Genomic DNA, 18,390 nt, shown 5'->3' with positions numbered 1-18,390 from the left:
GGGTCGTGAGTTCGAGCCCCATGTCAGGCTCCCTGCTCAGTGGGGAATTTACTGGAGATCCTCTCTCTCCCTCTCTCTGCCCCTCCTGCTGGTGTGTGCTCGCTCTCTCTCTCTAATAAATAAATATATAAAATCTTTTAAAAAATTCCAAAACTTCAGAAACTTCTAGGTAATTTGAATATCACCATGAAGAAAGTCACATTTTGCCCCAAGGTGGACTTTCTAACATTATAAACAAGGTCAGTAGGTCACAGGGCCTGCATTTCCTCATCGGAGGAATCAAACGGACCTTGGTTAATGATGTAGCAAAAGATTAATCAAGAGCGCCTTTCCCCTGCAAGATTGGTCAGAGGAGTCTCCATTTCTGAACTATGTTTCAAGTTCCAGAGACCATCATTCCCTCCCATTTCCCTCCCATTTACCATGTTATGGCCACCTTTTTCCAGTTTTCCCTCCCTTTGATGTCATCCTCTTCCATAGTTTGTTCCTGGAGCTCTTTTCCTTCTGCCACACCGAGGGGTGGGCATCAGAAGTTACCATGTGCCAGGAAAGGTGTTTTGCTCATTCTTTGTGTATCTTTTTTTTAAAGATTTTATTTTATTTATTCATAGAGACACTCAGAGACAGGCAGAGACATAGGCAGAGTGAGAAGCAGATTCCCGGCGGGGAACCTGATGTGAGACTTGTTCCCAGGTCCCTGGGATCATGACCTGAGCCGAAGGCAGACGCTCAACCATTGAGCCACCCAGGCGTCCCCTGTATATCTTCTTTTTTTTATTATTTTTTTAAAATTTTTATTTATGATAGTCACACACAGAGAGAGAGAGAGGCAGAGACATAGGCAGAGGGAGAAGCAGGCTCCATGCACCGGGAGCCCGACGTGGGATTCGATCCTAGGTCTCCAGGATCACGCCCTGGGCCAAAGGCAGGTGCTAAACCACTGCGCCACCCAGGGATCCCCCCTGTATATCTTCTTATATGTTTAATACTTCACTTTAGGCTCTGAGATTTACTACTCTGTGTATCCAAGTCTGTGATATTCCCAGCTCAGTTAAATTGATTCACACATTTAGGCTCTCATCTCATTCAGTAACAAACATGTTTACTGGGGACCCGTGTGGGGCCAGTGGCCGTAAAATCCAGAGATGCCCATGACACAATCCTCCCTTCACAGTCCAGGAAGGCAGGCCTAGAAACAGGCAACAGGTGTTCCCAATACAATGTGAAAATAGATGTCTGAACAAACAGCCACGGTGGCTCAAAGGAGGCATTGGCTAACTCTCCCAAGCAGGGTAACCCACTGTCCTGGTTTGCTTGGCTTCCATACTAAAAGCTAGAACAGTCCCCAGAAAACCAAGGCGGTTGGTCGCCCTGTCTGGAGAGATGGAGAAGGCCTTAAAGAGGAAATGCCATGTAAACTAGAGCTTAAAAGGCAAGCAGGAGTCCACCAGGCACTAAAGGGAAGTGGGGCCAGCAGATTTAACACTAGAGTGAAATTGGCTTGAGCAGTTTGTGAGTTTCAGCCATTGTGTAGGTACATGGGGGCAGGGGAAGAGGGGCACCCAGTGAGGACTACAAAGCTAACAACGGGCCCCAATCATGGAGGACTGTACATGCCATGCCCAGGGATCATCACTGTGCCCTGTGGCCCACTGGTTTTCAGACGACTGCAGCGACCCCCCGGTTCAAATGAAACCTTGCTTGGAAGCATGGAGAAATAGAGAAAAAAGAAAAAAGAAACATGTCTCTAATTGAAACAGATAGGTGTGGGCGCAGGCTCTCGGAGTCTACGTGTATCTCGCTGTCCTGCTGCTTTTCCTTCTCAGCTGCCCTTGAGGGGATTGAAGAGGGAGTCCAATTTGCAAACCACATGCGTGGATTACAGGGGAGCCAACAAAAAGCTCTGATCTAACCGCCAGCTCATTTCCTTTCAGTTTTCCCTAACTCAAATAAAACCAAAATGTGATCCTTCACGCCTAGATCTATTTTCCTTGATCTTTCTTCATGCAAGACTTGACTTTTTTAGTAAAACACTTTCTGCCGTGATTGTTGTACTGGCTGTAACTGTATTTGTCTCCCATTAGCAGGGCAGTGGGTAGCAATTTTCTTTTTACAAAGATAGTCCCCAGCTTACACACAGGACGTGTTCCACAAGTTCATTTTTAAGTTAATCATTTGGAACTCAGAGTGCATTTTCCCATAGAAGCTGCATTATGTGTGGTGATTAGGTTCCCAGGCCACTTCCACAAAGGCCAGTTTAGCCCCTAATATAACTGAAAGTGTGGATTTTTTGCAATGGAAATTAGTTGGAAATAATACTGTTGCAATTAAAACGAAAACAATGGCTGGAAAAAAAAATCGTCTGGGTTTTTGTTTCCCTCAAGGGGTAGTACTTGATGAAAAGCAGGTTTAATCCTCTGAAGACAAAAAGACATACATGAGGATTTCTGTGTAAGTTTGGCATACACAGCTTTTTACATTTATTTTTTAAGTAATGTTTTGGAGGTGTTTTTTTTTTAAGTAAAAAAGCAGTCATATCCATTGTAGAAAATTTGGAAAATCGAAAAATATGCTTGAAAAATGAAGTCACGAGTAATCCTGCCACCCAGAGAGAACCACTGTTAACATACTGGTGCATTTCCTTTCAACCTTTTCCTGAGTCTGTGTATTTTTGTAATCGAGCCAGCAGATTTAACTGTGGTATATGCCACAGGATGCACTACTCTGCAGCCTTTAAAATGACATTTCTGAAGAACTTGGTAAAACATCAAACAATATTTATGATCTAGTGTTGAGTACAAGGCAGTGGTGCGTTATACCTAGATGGGGGGTAAGGGCATGTAAGCAAATCGGCACTAATCAACCAGGCAGGAGTCCTCTTGTTAGGCTACCGATCGAGACCCCTGCCTCCTCCAAACATCAGTCCCACCCCCCAACAAACACCAGATTTATTCTTTTTGTAGAAATTTGGAAGAGGACATCCATTCTCTCTGAAGTGCTGTAGAGGTTCATGGCACTGGCTCCTTACGCTGATTCCCCTTCAGATTACAGAGCTTTCTGCTCCCTTGCCTCCATGCATCACCAGCCCTACTCAGGCTGCACAGCTATGATGAAGGTCATTTGTATATTACTAAATGGAATGGAAAGAGGGGCATGCATTTCCTGAGGTAATGAGGCATGAACTAAAGAGAGGTGAGGAGGATTATGCATACTCATGAGCAATGAGATTACGTGGAGGAGAATGTTTTGAGCCACAATGGTGAAAGGAAGTTGGGGAAATGAAAGCACTAAGTAAGCATCCAGGCAGATCCAGGGAGCGTGGAAAGGGAGCAAAGAGGTGTGTGTGTGTGTGTGTGCGTGTGCGTGCTTAGGACTGGGTTTGTCTACAGAGCAGAAAAAAAGTAAGCAAAGGACAGTGAGCATGGTGGAATTGTGGCCAACGGAAATAAGAGTTTTAGGAGGCAGCAAATGTAAGGCGCGCAGTGAGCAATTTTCTTAAGGGAACAAAGACGGTTTGTAAGGACAGGTGCTTCAAGCACTAATCATCCAAGAACTAAAACACCCTGTTTGAACTTAATATAATGTATCTGCTGTGATTGTGCACCATTTGATTTCAGCCTGATTGATGATTTCCAAAAAACAATTTATAAGCACATTCCTTTTTCATACTGGTTGGGGTTTTTTGTGCTTTTTGTTTGTTTGTTTGTTTGTTTGTTTTAAGGCAAGGCTAGATGTGCAAGTTACTTTTATTTTGGCATGGAAGTCCCAATAGCTGTCCTATGCATCTGCTGTTCAGCAATGACGGAATTGAAAATCAGATAGTAGTGAGGGGTAGTGAGAAAGAAGGTGTTAGTTTGAAGGGGGTTGTAATATACATGTAGGGTTTTTTTTTTTTAATGTACTGGGGGAAAACCCAGAAAGTTTCATTGCACTCTATAGAAACATGTAGCACTGAAATTCTCACCATCACCACGTAAGAGAATTTCACTCTTTGGGATTCTGTGTATATCATGTCTGGTGAACTGACAATGTAGAGATTCTGGGTTAAGTGGGCCACAAGTCGTTGGCTAGTGGTTCTCAGTATTGGCTATAAATTGGGATCTCCTGGGGACCTTAAACAATACCAATGCCTGCCTTCCACCCCCAGATATTTTCACTTAATTGGTTTGGGGTGGGAGGTGAGAACTGGGCACATGGATCTTTTAAATCTCCCCAGGTGATTTCTGTGTGCAAGCAAGTCTGAGAACCTCTAGTTTGGTCCATTGCTTTAATTACCCAGGTGGATTAAACTGGTTCTCAAAGTGTGGTCCTGGAACCAGCAGCTTCAGCATTAACAGGGAACTTGCTTGAATGCAAATTCTTTGGGCCCCTTCCAGATTTACTAACTCAGAAACTCTGGGGGTGATCTAGAAATCTGTTGCATGTGAGAGGTTGACAGCCACTGGATTAAGCAGCCCTTCCTAACTCTCTTTTATTGAAGTTCTATTTGCCAACATATAGTCTAACCCCCTCTTAAGTACACCTGTGGAAGTTTCTAGGCAAGAGAGATTTCCCTACCAGCTGATGAAAACTGGTCCAGGAAAGGACTTTGATAGAAATATTTATAATAATTATAGTAGGAGCCATGGTGGGCCAAGGGAAAAGGAGTTGTGGGGGGTAATAATTTGCTACAAAGCCCAAGCAAGTTCAGGAGAGAGCATGTCTTCATAACAGGGGGTTGGTCACCTAGACAGACATAACACTGGTGGCAGTACCCATAGGGAAAACTCCTACTTATTACTTCAAAACTGTGTTCAGGTACCAGCCTCCTCTGTGAGGTTTCCTCTGAGCTCTAGGGTAAATTACTTCCTCCTTGTATTTACTTAACACTGGCTCTATCCCTCCATTAGCTCTTGTCCCACTGTATTGTAGCTACTTATGTCTCACTCCCTCACTAAATTGTGTGATCTTTGAAAGCAGGACATTCTCTTATTCATCTTTGGGTCTCCAGTCTCTAATACAATACCTGATACATAATGCACTTAGAATTGTATTGTTCCCTTAGAGGAGGAGGCATGAGGAATGGCCACCTTCTTTTTTTTTTTTCCTCTCATGAGCCTTCAAAAGATGGGTTTACCTTTGTGAATTCACCAGGGACCTGGGGCTAGCTCTTGCCATGGAGGCCCTAGATTCTGTCAGCACACAATGACCCAGTCGAGGTCTCTCAGTGGTGGCCTTACAGAACAAAGATCTCAGAGATATATTTGCTACTGGTTCTTTTACAGAAGGCTACATAATCATCATCAGGTTCCAAGACTACCAATGTCAACTTTTCACATATTTTCTCTCCACATAGGTAGACCTTCATGGGAAATCTACTCAGGGATACACCTGCCACAGGACAAAAGTACTTGAGTCCTTGGGTCTCACAGGTTACTTCTTATCCAGGCCCTACCATCCTCTGGTTCTTTGTGCTTCTCTAATTCTATAATGTATTCTGTTCATGACTGATCTGCTCCCAGATATTCATCAAACAAGATGAACACTTAGTAAATTACAATCACTTTTGTAAGCGCACCTTCTGGAGGTTGTACTCAGGTCAGTGTGATTGGGTGTATGCATGTTCTCCAAGTCTTCAGAGTCACAGATTCACAGACAATCCCTAGGCTTAATTTCCTAGGTGGTTAATCATGCACTCATTATAAATGGACTTTTCCGTACTTAACTGTCAAAGGACAACCTTATGACTTTATTACCAAGTTTTTCTGGGTGGGGCCCCTCAATCTTACCTCAGTTACTGCCGAGAGGAATGACTTCTAAATGTTATAGAAACTTTGAAATGTATGTTAGTGTCATTCTATAAAATGGAATTTTGAAGACCCAGGGTATAAACTGGAAGAAACTGGAGCTGTACCTTCTGTGCCAACTCACGATCCTAATTTGTATGCACTGAATGGATTTTTCTGTTTTTTTTTTCTTTTTATCTTTTCTGTAGGCATTATATCTGATAGCCACTAATGGAACCCCAGAGCTCCAGAATCCTGAGAGACTGTCAGCTGTGTTCCGTGACTTTTTAAATCGCTGTCTTGAGATGGATGTGGACAGGCGAGGATCTGCCAAGGAGCTTTTGCAGGTGAAAATAAAATAGGATGATTTCACAGAGAGAGTGATTATATTGAGCTTTTCCATCTCAGCGTGTGACAGTAAGAGTCTAGCTGTGTCAAGAGATGTCTAGTTCAAGTTGGGCTGTAACCCATTTGATTCTAGACTGCAGGCACATAAGTATAGGCATGCATCTAATACATGATTGACTGGCATGTTGCCCTTTTTCTGAGAAGTTGGCGGTTTAATCTATAAATCTCTTTTGTTCTTCCTGGAGTCTTATTTTGCGAGGAAAAAGAAAACTGTGAACCTCTGGTGTTGCTGTTTTGTTCTAAACTTTACTTGTGCCCCTGGATGTTGTGTGCAGGTGCTCTTGGCCGGAGGTAATTCTCTACATAACTATGCAATTATTTCCATGGCATTTGCTACTCTAATGCTTTACTGGTCAAAGCCCCTTTGCTTGTGATGCCAAATGGCAGGCACCTGCTTGCCTGGGTGAGTACCATCCAGTGGTGAGTGCCTCTGTAACCATTTGTCCTTTTCATGGCTCTCAGGGATTAGTCTATCTGATGATCATTAGTACCAATGGTGGACCACATTCTTTACACACATTATTTCATTGAATTCTTTAAACAACTCTATAGGGTAGGTGTGATTATCTCCTGTTACAGATGTAGAAATTGAGGCTTACACAGCCATCGAGTGACAGAATTGAGATCTGAGCCCTAGATTGTCTGACTCTCCCCCACACAAACACACAAACCAATTTAGAGACAAAAATATATACTTCTATTGATAAAGTAACACATGCCTGGGACTACACATACAACTTCAGTGCTGAGGACTGTTTCTCGGGGACGTGTATCAAGCCCTGTAACATCTAAGAAAAGTGACTTTGAACACTTAATCCAGTTAAACAAAAGGTGCAACATTTGGTTATCTAGTGTGGTACCCACAGACTCAGTCTGCTCCAGGCAAAAAAGAAAGAAAGAAAATAATTCCTGTTGCTCCTGAACCCCCCCTCCAGAGATGGAGAGCTACACCCTAGTCAAAATACCCCACCCCAACCCAAATCACACCTGGGATAAACTGATTTCCAGGAATCAAAGAGACTACACCTCCCTTTTCTGCTGTGAGCATTTCACAGGCTTCCCTAGGGCTTAGAATTTCAAATCTGCAATGGTTCTTTGGTAATCCTCGATTTAACCCAGTTTCAAATTACAGATGAAAAACCTGAACTTTGGAGTGCCTCGCTCCCACATCTCTTCACCCCTCCCACCACCCACGTACACATCCTGATACACATTCCAAGGATAAGTGATGAGACGGGTTCTCAATGTAGCTATACAGCTAGGTAGATCATTAACTCAGCTACCTAGTTGCTTCCTTCCCTGACAGTTCTTTGATCTAAAGCAGTCAGATAAGTAACGCAAAACTATATTTGGAGTCTAAATTGAATCATTTATTTGTTGCCTCTTTTCATTTTACACATTACCAATATCCTGCATATTGCCTGAAGTCCATATAATGCTATTCTCTGACTCTAGCCTATAACTGCCCATATCAGGGGCTAGAAAATAGAGGGATGCATGACATTCACCCCCTACACACACACACACCCAGAAGGCTTGAGAAAAGACACAGGTCTTCAGTATTTATGTGTATTTCTGTATGGCCCAAGTCAAGTCTCTGTCCATCGATTGATATATTTTTGAGCAACTTCTGTTTGCAAGGCTCACTACAGTGGGTGATACAGACCTTAGAGGCATGATTCCTACTCTCCAAAAGTTTACAATGTCCTTGGGTATGTGGCAAAAATAACCACAGGGTGTTTTAAAGACTCATTCAAACCAAGTGGCTATTCAAACAATAAATGCCATGGTTGATTAGAGAAATGTTCCTATGAGTTGTGGTGATCAGAACCTATCTGCAAACAGGAAAGAGTTGTTCTGAGTCTTGAAGGACAGAGCAGGTTTAACTGGTTGAGACAAACAGGGGAAGGGATTTCAGATGGAAGGATTATAGTGTGAGCAAAGCCATGAAGGCAAAGTTTAAGTGAACAGAAAATAAAGCAGACAGCCGAAGTAAACACATCCAGTCAAGAGGCTGTAAGAGATAGGGTCATAGAGGGCCTTGAACACCAGGCTATAGAATTGGGGCTGTAGCCAGTGGGGAAACCCTGACCATATCTGAGCGACACATGGTGATAGTTTTGCTTAGGAAGGTGAATCTGGTGGTATGCAATAAGAATTAGCAACAGGAAAAAATGGGAGCAGGAAGATCAGGGAGAATTTATGGTTATAGTTGAGGGTTTGGTGATTAGCCCTGAAGCAGGGAAGGCAAGAGATAATGGTAGAAGGCATTGAGAAGAAAGGACTTGGTAGCTGCTTACATGTAGAATATAAGAGAGAAGAAGACAAAAGTAATTTCAGAATATCAAACCAATGGCAGCATGTAGGAAAAGCAGAAATGATGAAGGATAATACACTGGTTAACATTTCTTTGCCTCTGTGTAGCTTACAAGGAACTGTCACCTCACCTAACCATTATAATAAGGAGAGGAGAGACTTGAACGTAGGTGCACAGATTCCAAAGCCTCTGCAGCTTACATCACACAAGAGTACCCTATTTGGGAGACTTTTTAACATAGCTCTTTAAATGTTGGACTCAAGCGGACAGAAGGACATTCAGAAGGAAATACCCAGCAGGCAATTGGAGAAATAGGAGCAGACTTCAGGGAAGACATCAGGTCACACCATATTGGATTGGGAGTCATCCCCATAAAGCTGATGAAAGGTCCAAACCATGAAAGAAAGTGAGCTCTCAAAAAAAAAAAAAAAGTGAGCTCTCAGAGGAATTAAGTTAGAAAAAGAACATAATGAGTACTGAGTGCTGGGATCTGGGAGGTGGGAAGAGGAAAGGGAAGCAGGGAAGAAGATAGAAGGGGAGGAGTCGGTGAGCATACATGTGGAAAAGAACCAGGATGGGAGAATATTACAGGCCCCCAATGAGGAAAACATTTCAGAAAAGGAAGGGATATCCATTTACGTTAAGTACTACAGAGGAGCCAAAAGAGAAATGGTGGAGGTGCAGCTACCGGGTTTAGCAGTTGAGAAACCATTGGCTTCAGGGTCAGAGGCCACCAAAGACACGTTTTCAAGCACAAGAGCTGCTCCAGATAAATGCATTTGTTTGAGAAAATCAGAAAATGAGACTGTTTACAAACATAGTGACCCCTACTCTGAGTTCCTGGCTCTGCCAGTCAGCGGCCAGAGGATTTCATGACACCGAATGACAAGGACATCTGAAGGCCAAAAGCTGGCACCATTTTTAATCAAGTTGTATTTAATTGGCTGCTCAAGGTACACATTTGAATGAAAAAGGGCTGCTTGAGAATGTAAGGTGATATACCTGTTGGAGGAAAGGATTCCAGTAATTCCTCTTCTTTTTCCCCCTCCTTTTGCAGCATCCGTTTTTAAAATTAGCCAAGCCTCTCTCCAGCCTGACTCCTCTGATTATTGCTGCAAAGGAAGCGATTAAGAACAGCAGCCGCTAGGACTGCGAGCCTTACCCCACACCATCTCCCTCCTGAGTAAGACTGAACTGATATTCTGCTGCAGGAAACATGGAAGAAAATACAGTCAAAGGGGGTGGGGGATCTTTAACTTTCAAATGAATAGAAACTTCTTATAAGCCTTTTTCCTACTCCCTCAGATTATGTAATTTATTTGTAAGCCCGAATCGCAGCCCGACCAGGGCAGCAATGTCGACGTGGCCAGAAAGTGGTCACTTCTACCGTGAAGCGAAAGAGCCAGTAGTGAATCCCCTCATTTTGTGCATTCACTTTGAAGAAAAAGAGGTTTCTCAAAGATGCACACTCCCTCTTCATAGTGTCGTGTTCGTTTTTAAGTTAGAGAATAGTCCCTCTTGCATTCGAACCTCCTTCAAAACTCCTTGCCCAATGTGATGTTTTTCACTTGCATTGTCATTAGATGTCCAGGGGAAAAAAAAAAAAAAAAAAAGATGTCGAAACTTTTTTTTTAAAGAAAAAAAAAAGAAAGTAAAACACAAAAAACAAAAACAAAAAACCACACACAAAAAACACAAAAACAAAATGAAACAAACAAAAATTACCCCAGAGCAAGTACTGTGTGAACATGTGGAAGTCCATGCCCTAATAGAGTTGCAATTTTTTATTCTTCTTCTATAGTGGTGGCTTGGTTTGTGTGCCTTTTTTTTTTCTGCATTTGTATTGGAAAAGGTTTCTTTTAAGGCATTTTTCCAAAAGCAGAGAGGAATATGTGTGTTCAGGAAGGGCTTTTCAAAACCGTCTATCTAAATAAAGCTCAAATGGTGAAATCCTGTCACATTTTCACAACGACGCTTCAGAGGTAGTTGATGTATCATTTCTAGAAACTGGCTCATTCATCTTCATGGCGCCTGACAAAGGACACATTGAAAGTGGTGGTACTCCCGTTGGGTGGGTCCAGGTCCTCAACCTAGGAAATCCCAACGGGAGAAACCATTCTTAGACAAAGATGGGACTTTCTCTGAGAGCCAAAAGGGAAGCAAGATGAGTGTGTGACACAGATCTTTGGTGGACAAAGGAAACAAAGATCAGGAGACCTAACTTAATCCTCTCTTTTGCTTGTAAAATAAGCACCTTTGGAGGAAACAGACCCCTTAGCCAACATTTGCTTACGATCAGAATCATGTGACAAGTTATAACATTTTTTAAATTTCTTAAAAGAACTGGGGAACAGAGATATTTCTAAGCATCCAAACCTGTCAGAAACAAGGGGTCCATGACAACTACATCCCAATCAACATTTGGCTCTAAGTACTTGTTCCCATTTTCCCTGTCTCATCAGTTTCTGTTTCAGGATATAGTATGGCCAGACTTTGTCCTTTCAGCTTTTGAATTCCAAAACTGCATTCAGAAAGATCTGGAAATTTTCCAGTGAAAAATAATTAGGAAAAAAATTTAAAAAAATAATTAGGGCTTGTGATCATATCCCAAGAAGTATCAGCCCAATCATGTAGCTACTTCTTAACAATTCAACAGTTGGCACTTCCTGAATCTTCTAGAGTAGAAAAATATCTGGAGGGTGTCTGTGTAGAAAAAATGGGTATGCTTCTCTTTCAAATGTATTGTCAGTTTCATAAACTCTGTAAAGTGGTTTCTCCATGCCTTTGAGAAACAGTCTGTTCAATAGAAGGCTTCTTGATAGGTTCTATTCAGATTCTCAATATGTTACATATCTACATTCAGCAAGAAGGAGAAGGAGATTGGTGGCCCGAGCCTCTCTTCTCTGCCAAGGTACATCTGTCCATTTAACCATCCATCTGTTCCTTAAAAGGCAAGCACTTTCTTTAGAGAGTTTCTGCTAACCACATAGTGCATGTGTTTATGTTTAGGAAATGGCACCACTGGTGGATTTCCTATTTTCCTATTGTTTTCTTTTACGATAAAATTTGGGAGGGCTTGACCCCCTAGAAAATACCCACAGTGAGATAAAACAACACATGCAAAAAGAAGATCAAATGGTTACATTCATTTGAAACATGTTGTGTTATACTTGGCAAAAAGGTGGTTGGGCCTGAAATTTTGAAAGCCACACTGTTCTAATGAGAGAGAGAGAGAAAGAGAGAGAGGCCTTAATATTTATTTCACTTAAAGTTAAATGTTCTTTTTTTAATGTTTCATTCATAGTGCCAGGGAATTCAATGAAATAATACCTGGGGTGTGAGTAGAATTCAGTACACTAACTATGCCCCTGCCAGTGGAGAGAATCACAAAGCTGGTTGGGAAGCCCTAGTTGTTGATTAGCATCTCTTATATGTCTTAAAGGCCTTTTGGGTGGGGAGAGACCTGGAGCAGTGATCCTGAGATCACTGTAGGCAGAAAAATGGTTGCTCTTTTATGCTTTCGGTTCTGCATATTACCAATGAGGAGCCAGGTACTTCTTCGCCGCGCCCCCATTGTACCAAGATTTTATGGTAATATAGTGCAGTAGGCTTTACTCTTACAAATTTATATCTATGTAAATTTTTAAATGAGAATAGCTTCTAAAACCCCTCCCCCACGTTGGAGAGTTATGTATATTTCTAATAAGTATTAGCAAGAAGCTGTTTCTCCTGCCAAAATGATGCTGAAGGATTCACATTGGGTACACTTGAACAACTTGGACTCCAGGTGGTCGTTTATTCCCTTTCTCTGGATTTTTTTTTTAAGCTCATCTTGACACAGATGAATCTATCCAGATCCTTAAAATTGCTAGTGTGCCCAGAAATAATGAAGGCACGTTGTGGAGTGTTGATGGCAAAATGTCCTGAGATAGGGATGGGGCAGAGGCAAAGTCAGGGAAGGGTAAGAAGCACAGTAGAGATTATTTATTTAAGAGAGAAGAGAACATTAATGTTGTAGCAAGGATCCGGTGCGTTGTCATAATCCCATGAGGATTTTTGGATGACACAATCCCCCCAAATCAGTCACCGTGTTGGGTAATGACTTCGCTCTTGCTGATCTCGTCTATGTGTCATTGTAAATATTTGTGTGTCCATGTTCCGTTTTGGCTACTGGATGGCCAAGTCATGTAAGAAGATTTAACTCAAGTATTTATTCTTTAATTGTGTTACTCAGATTTCTTCAGGCTTGTGAATTGCACCCCGATGTTGAGTTTAACCACCTAATCCCCCACATCCATCCCTCCCCTGTGAAGCACATTCCATTGCTAAAAGAAAAAGAAATATGAAATTGCTTCCTGTCGTCTGTATAACTGTTTTGATAGTTTGAGATGTTTGTCTATAAAGGATATTTCTCCACTCAAAGATCGTGTAAATAACTATATTCCTTTGCACAGTGGCGTGTTTATTTCTAGTGAGGCTGCCAATTCTCAGAGAGAATCTATCAAATCACTTTTAAATAACACAAAGAGGGATTACAACTATGGAAAAATAAGTGTGCATAACGGACAAAGACTGGGAACACTGTTGAAATCAGTTGTGTTACAGTGGTGGGATTATGCAAAAAAAATTCCTTTAAAAAGTTTCTTTGATACTGTTATAATATTGCTTTATAATAAATAAACATTGGAAAGGGGACTGTAGAAACATAGAAAAGACACCAGAAGCAGATGTCTTCTGACCAGAGCCCAGAGCATGCAGGGCACAGATATTTGCTAGTTACAATTATTCCATAGGCTTTATATTTGCCTGGGTGCTGAGGTTGGCACACGCTCGGGTATGGCACATGCTTTCTTAGCAGACTATTATCTCTAAGTGGAAGCTAGGGAGATGTCGCCATTAGATCTCCAGACACATCCTTCTGCTTTAAAATTGGCTGCCCTCTGCTTTGACATGGTGCAGAGGTTTATGTTTTGGTTACTTTAGATTGGATGGGGTGATGTTCAGGTATCACCTTTCTGGCTCATTTTAGCAAATTTTCAGGTTGGATTTTAGAAGAACAGAAGGAGGACTCCCCCCAACTTCCACCGTGTCCTTGTTCCACCAGATGTTGTATCATTCAGGTACAATGCTCCTTTTAGTGATGAGTAGACAAGTCCCTTTGATTTCAGTAGAAGTTAGGACTTGCAATTAAAAGCCAACTATGAAAACATAAAGACAAATATTTAGAACTGCCTTTGCCTATTGGTCTTCAGCTCCTATTCGCTTTGGCTGGAGATGGCCTCCATGTGCATTCTGTGCTGCTTGATGATAGGTTGATTGCAGTAACTACTGTCATTTTTAAAGGGCAAAGGGAGAGTACCAAGAGAGAAAAATTTTCCTCTAACCACCAAAGAAATTTTAGATGATGAGTTTTATAATGCAGTGGGCTCAGATGTGACTCAGTTTCCCCAAGAGCAGACCTTATACTGAGAGAACCCACTTTTCATTGCCATTCTCAATGTGAAAATAATACTTAATTAGAGTTCTTTATCCCTGCCATCCCCGGTCAAATCTCATGGTCCTTCTCTGTGCTACTCGCAGTTAATATTCAGTTAAACACAGGCATGGCCAGTGATGCAAGCTTCTCCCATCCTCTAAGCAAGAGGACCACAACTCAGCATTCGTAAATTGATGGTCTAATAGGCCTGGGATTTCGAGTGAACTTAACACACAATTCTGAACATATTTGCATGTGGCTTGGGAAGGAAATAAATGGTACCTTGGAAACAGTGGAAATATTTTACCCTAAGAAAGAATTTTTCATAAGAGATTTGCTTCTGATATCATCTTTCTGTTGGTTAGCTTTAATTTTGTCACTCCTTTCCTGATCCCACACTCCTGTAGTGGCCAAATGAATATCACCCAACTCCTCATGCATTGAGAATGTCTGTTTATTATTAAACAATCTCTAACTGAATCTGCAAATGCGGGAACGGAGCTGTCACCTCCACATGCACACGTCTATGTGCAAGTATACTACCGTACATATAGCATTTACTGCCACGTAATACAGTCATACTTGCAGGATAAACTGATAGAAACAGGTTGAGGCTGTCAGAGTCTCCTTTGGAAGCTGCTGTCAGGTGAATGCTGCCCCATAATACCTACCAGCAGTTGAGGGAAGTATTGTGTTCACCTGATTTAGTACCTAAGAGGAAGTCAGCAGGAGTTATAAAGAAGCAAGCAGACGTGGTGGAAGGAGGACCAGCCTAGGAGTAAGGAGACCTGGATTCTAACATAGGCTCTGTTTCTCACTTCATTTGAGGCCTTGGGCAAGCCACTTAACCTTCTCATGGCTGTTCCTTCATCTGTAAAATAAGGCTATTGGACCAGATGACCTCCAAGGTCTTTCCAAAAGTTCTATCATTCTGTGGTACTATAGGTTGCCTTGCAAATTCAACCTGCTAAAGTGATTGATGGCAAATATTGCATGCTTAAGCCTGGGTTTCTTATGTTGCCGTTAAACTGTAGAAATATGTAAGATGATGGGGGAAGAAAAAAACCTTAAGTAAATGAAAATAACACTAGGGAATGTTGATAAAACTTATGGCAGCCTTCCCAATCCTCGCATTTTGTTTCGTTGTTGTTTTAATGTCCTTTTTCTGTGATGTGTTCCCAGTTTTTATTTTCCATATGCTCTGTATGTGAAGTCTGGTTTTCATTAAGCTGTGGCCAATATGTGCTACTAGAACAGAAATACACTGTCACACTTGCTAGAACAGAACGATGTTTGGGCCTTTCCTTTCCTACAAAGTGATGTTGGGTTTATAGACTTTACTTTGTAAATGGCACAAGATGGCAGAACCCATGCATTTCAATGGCTAGGACTAGTAAGAGCAGACATAAGCCCTTGTAGGTTGCAGACAAAGAAGTGAAAAAGTAAGTATGTGCTATTAGCATCAAGGAATGTTGACACATCCACTTGTTGGGAACCAAAGATAGCATTTCTGATGACAACTCCCACAGTGAGCGGCCAGTTTATGAGTAGACTGCCAGAAAGAGGGTAAACTGGAAGTCACCTAGTCCCGATGCCCTGCCTCTTAACAGAGTGCCAACTAGCCCTGAGTGTGAAATTCAAGTTGAGTATGTGTGCTTGTGTGTGGTGTGCTTTATGGACCCGCATATACTATATTCATTAGTGATAAGACCTTTCACAGAATCCTATAACCATTAGTGGGTTGAGTTTTAAGTCTCAGTACATCAGCCAGGAGGAGTCAGATCACAAGGTGCTGACATCTACTGGGATTGTACTCATGATATCCAGACAAAACAAGTTGAGGAGGATCTATATTTTCCTTTTTTATCAGAATTGTATCTCATTTGGTTGTGCATCACTTTTGTTAAAATGTGTTACCTGTAAAACCCATGTGTAGTGAAATTCTTCTGTAACTTTGGATTAAAGGTATTTATGGTCTTTTTGTTTGTTTGAGTTTTTTCAGTAAGTTATTTCTTTCGTAGACCTGCTGATGGTATGGTTCCATCCTTCTGACCTCAGCTTCTGATTTTTTTTAAACTTTTGTTTCCAATATTGTTATTTTAAATTGTGGTTGAAGCAATAGAAAATTGAATTATGGATTGTGCATGACTGTGTCTTGAGTGTAAAAATATTGCAGTTTGAAACTTGGACCTAAAGTATTGCAAATAAAAATGACAAACATCAACGAGCTGGTACTTCTGTCCTCTGTTACCTTCCTTCCTGCCCACCCCCCTGACACTAGCCATTTTGCCTAGCTCACAGGGAAATGCCCAGCCTTGTGAGCAGTGCAGAAAATGTCATGTGAATTCTGCCACTAAGTAACTCAGACCAGGGACTCCATCTGGTGTTACATGGAATAGCTCAGAGTCACAGTTTTTACAAGGAACAGCACTTGTAAGTTCTCCATGTTCTCCCAAACAACCCACCTTGGAGTGAAAAGGAAATTGGAGTTTGGCCCCATTATACATGCACTTTCATGTTTTAACTACAGTATTCTTGTCCTATTTCCTAGGGATATACATTCCATGAAGTAAGAAGCAACAAACAGTCTCTGTTACCATTGGCGAGGTCGGGGTAAAGGGTGCACAGAATCTCTCTATATTAGTTCTTAAAACTGCGTGTGAATCTTCAGTGATCTTGATAAAAATTTCCAATAAGAAAAACAATGGACTCCACAATACCTCCATCATGACATTTCAGAGGTCATGGCAAGGAGATAGAATGCCAGCTGGATATCATACCCCAGCCCACTTCCACCGCCAACGACCATTCACCTTGTATCAAGAAGTTCCTCCCTCATTTCATTTCACTTTGGGTAGTAGGACTTCCCACTCTTTCTTCAGGCACTTCTGAGGCCTCACCAGGGAAGCAGGGAACTCAGATATCATTGCTTATGAGTTCTTCCCTGTGGGCATCAGTTGGCTCATCAGCCTATGGTGTCACATGAGAATAAAATTCATAACAAGAAACAACGTTTAATTTTACAGCAGGTAAAACTGAATTGCCGTGCTTTAAAATACGGTGTGTGTGTGTGTGTGTGTGTGTGTGTGTGTGTGATGTTCCTGCAGTGCCATACTACAGAATAAGGCTCTTGTGTCCTGAAACCCTGCAAGAGGCACAAATGATTAGCCCTACTGTTTTTCCACATTTTCTTTCTAAACTCTTTGAGCAGACATTAGCAAATGGTAGTTTAAATCCTGTTCATGTTTAAGTGGTTGTGTGACATAATTCAAAAAACTTTTTAATCACTTAAGTGATACAGTTACTCCCCTAGCATTCAAGTAGAGAGCAGGGATTACCAAACTATTTCCCTTCAGGAAGATCTTTATCCCTAGTGTTATCAGTCCATCACTGCCCTCAGCAATGATTCTTTTCTGATATTGGGTGTGTTGTGCTTGGTAAATTTTTTTATTTTTTACCTGAAGCAGAAGTGTGTGTGTCATAATCTGCTTTCAGGGCATTTCTTTCATAGGACCCAACTGTGGAAAAGACAATCTTGTCCAATCTTGTTCATTCGTCACTTAGAGTCTTCAAACTCTTTCAGATAAATACTATCTGAATTTCGTATGTTACCATCAATCTTACCAACACCAGCCCATCTAATATCAAAATGATATAAATGCTCATTAGTATGCAGGCCCATATTACCAAATCCTGAACAATACAATGTTTTATCTCCCACATTGGGAGACAGTCTTAAGAGGTTCATGCAAGAAGCTACCTTCATGAATTTTTCAATTTCGTGGAAGATGCTTCTCCCATCGCAGAATTACATAGATTCTACTTAGACTCATGTGTTTACCAAAGACACAGGCATGTGTATCAAGATCAGAGCTAGCCTATGGTATCAGGATAAATATCTATAATCTAGAACATTTGCCTTTTATTCCTGTTCATAAGAGTAGCAAAGGCATTCCAGGACCAATGAAACCTTTTTTTATTTAGCTCCATGGTACACTCCTGTGATGTTTCTTAACTCATTATTTGTATAAGTTTGAGGGTTATAAACACCTACTTTAGGCCGTCCTTTAAATGGTATCTCAACAATAGCATTTTATAGGTTATTAAAGAAGCCCAATCCTTGATGTCACCTGCACTAATAGCTATACTATGCAGGGCACAATGTTGGTTGTGCTGGGCCAATGCATTCTCTCTAACTTTCCAGAAATCATTATTCCTCTTATGGTAAAGGTGAGGCTCAGCACATGGTCACAGGTTTAATGATTTGTAAGATGCCATGTACCCATTTCAGTCTTCCTCAGGTCCTCGGGTTTACCACCAACATTTCCTTTGCCATTTTGACATCACAATTGAAGGAGCCTTCTGCCTCCTCCTCCATCGCCATATAATGAATAGTTTCCAATCATGTTGTTCCTCATCATTGT

General features: G+C 41.5%; 1 protein-coding gene across 15 annotated transcripts in view; it reads left to right on the top strand.

Moving 5' to 3' along the window:
* PAK3 (p21 (RAC1) activated kinase 3) overlaps positions 1-16,190 on the top strand; it is a 263,447-nt gene extending 247,257 nt beyond the window's left edge. For 12 of the 15 annotated variants that reach the window (XM_077888028.1, XM_077888025.1, XM_077888026.1 and 9 more), the window contains 3 exons: positions 5,975-6,112; positions 6,449-6,576; positions 9,548-16,190. In XM_077888028.1, coding sequence (XP_077744154.1) covers positions 5,975-6,112; positions 6,449-6,547 — 237 coding nt within the window. In that variant the 3' untranslated portion in view covers positions 6,548-6,576; positions 9,548-16,190. The remainder of the gene's footprint in view (positions 1-5,974; positions 6,113-6,448; positions 6,577-9,547) is intronic. The other 3 variants (XM_077888029.1, XM_077888031.1, XM_077888033.1) reach the window with 1 other exon arrangement.
* Positions 16,191-18,390: the final 2,200 nt, after the last annotated feature.

Source organism: Canis aureus, chromosome X (assembly GCF_053574225.1).
Source record: "Canis aureus isolate CA01 chromosome X, VMU_Caureus_v.1.0, whole genome shotgun sequence".
Classification (NCBI taxonomy): Eukaryota; Metazoa; Chordata; class Mammalia; order Carnivora; family Canidae; genus Canis; species Canis aureus.
The sequence above is the reverse complement of the archived record's forward strand: the minus strand, read 5'-3'. Positions and strand labels throughout refer to the sequence as shown.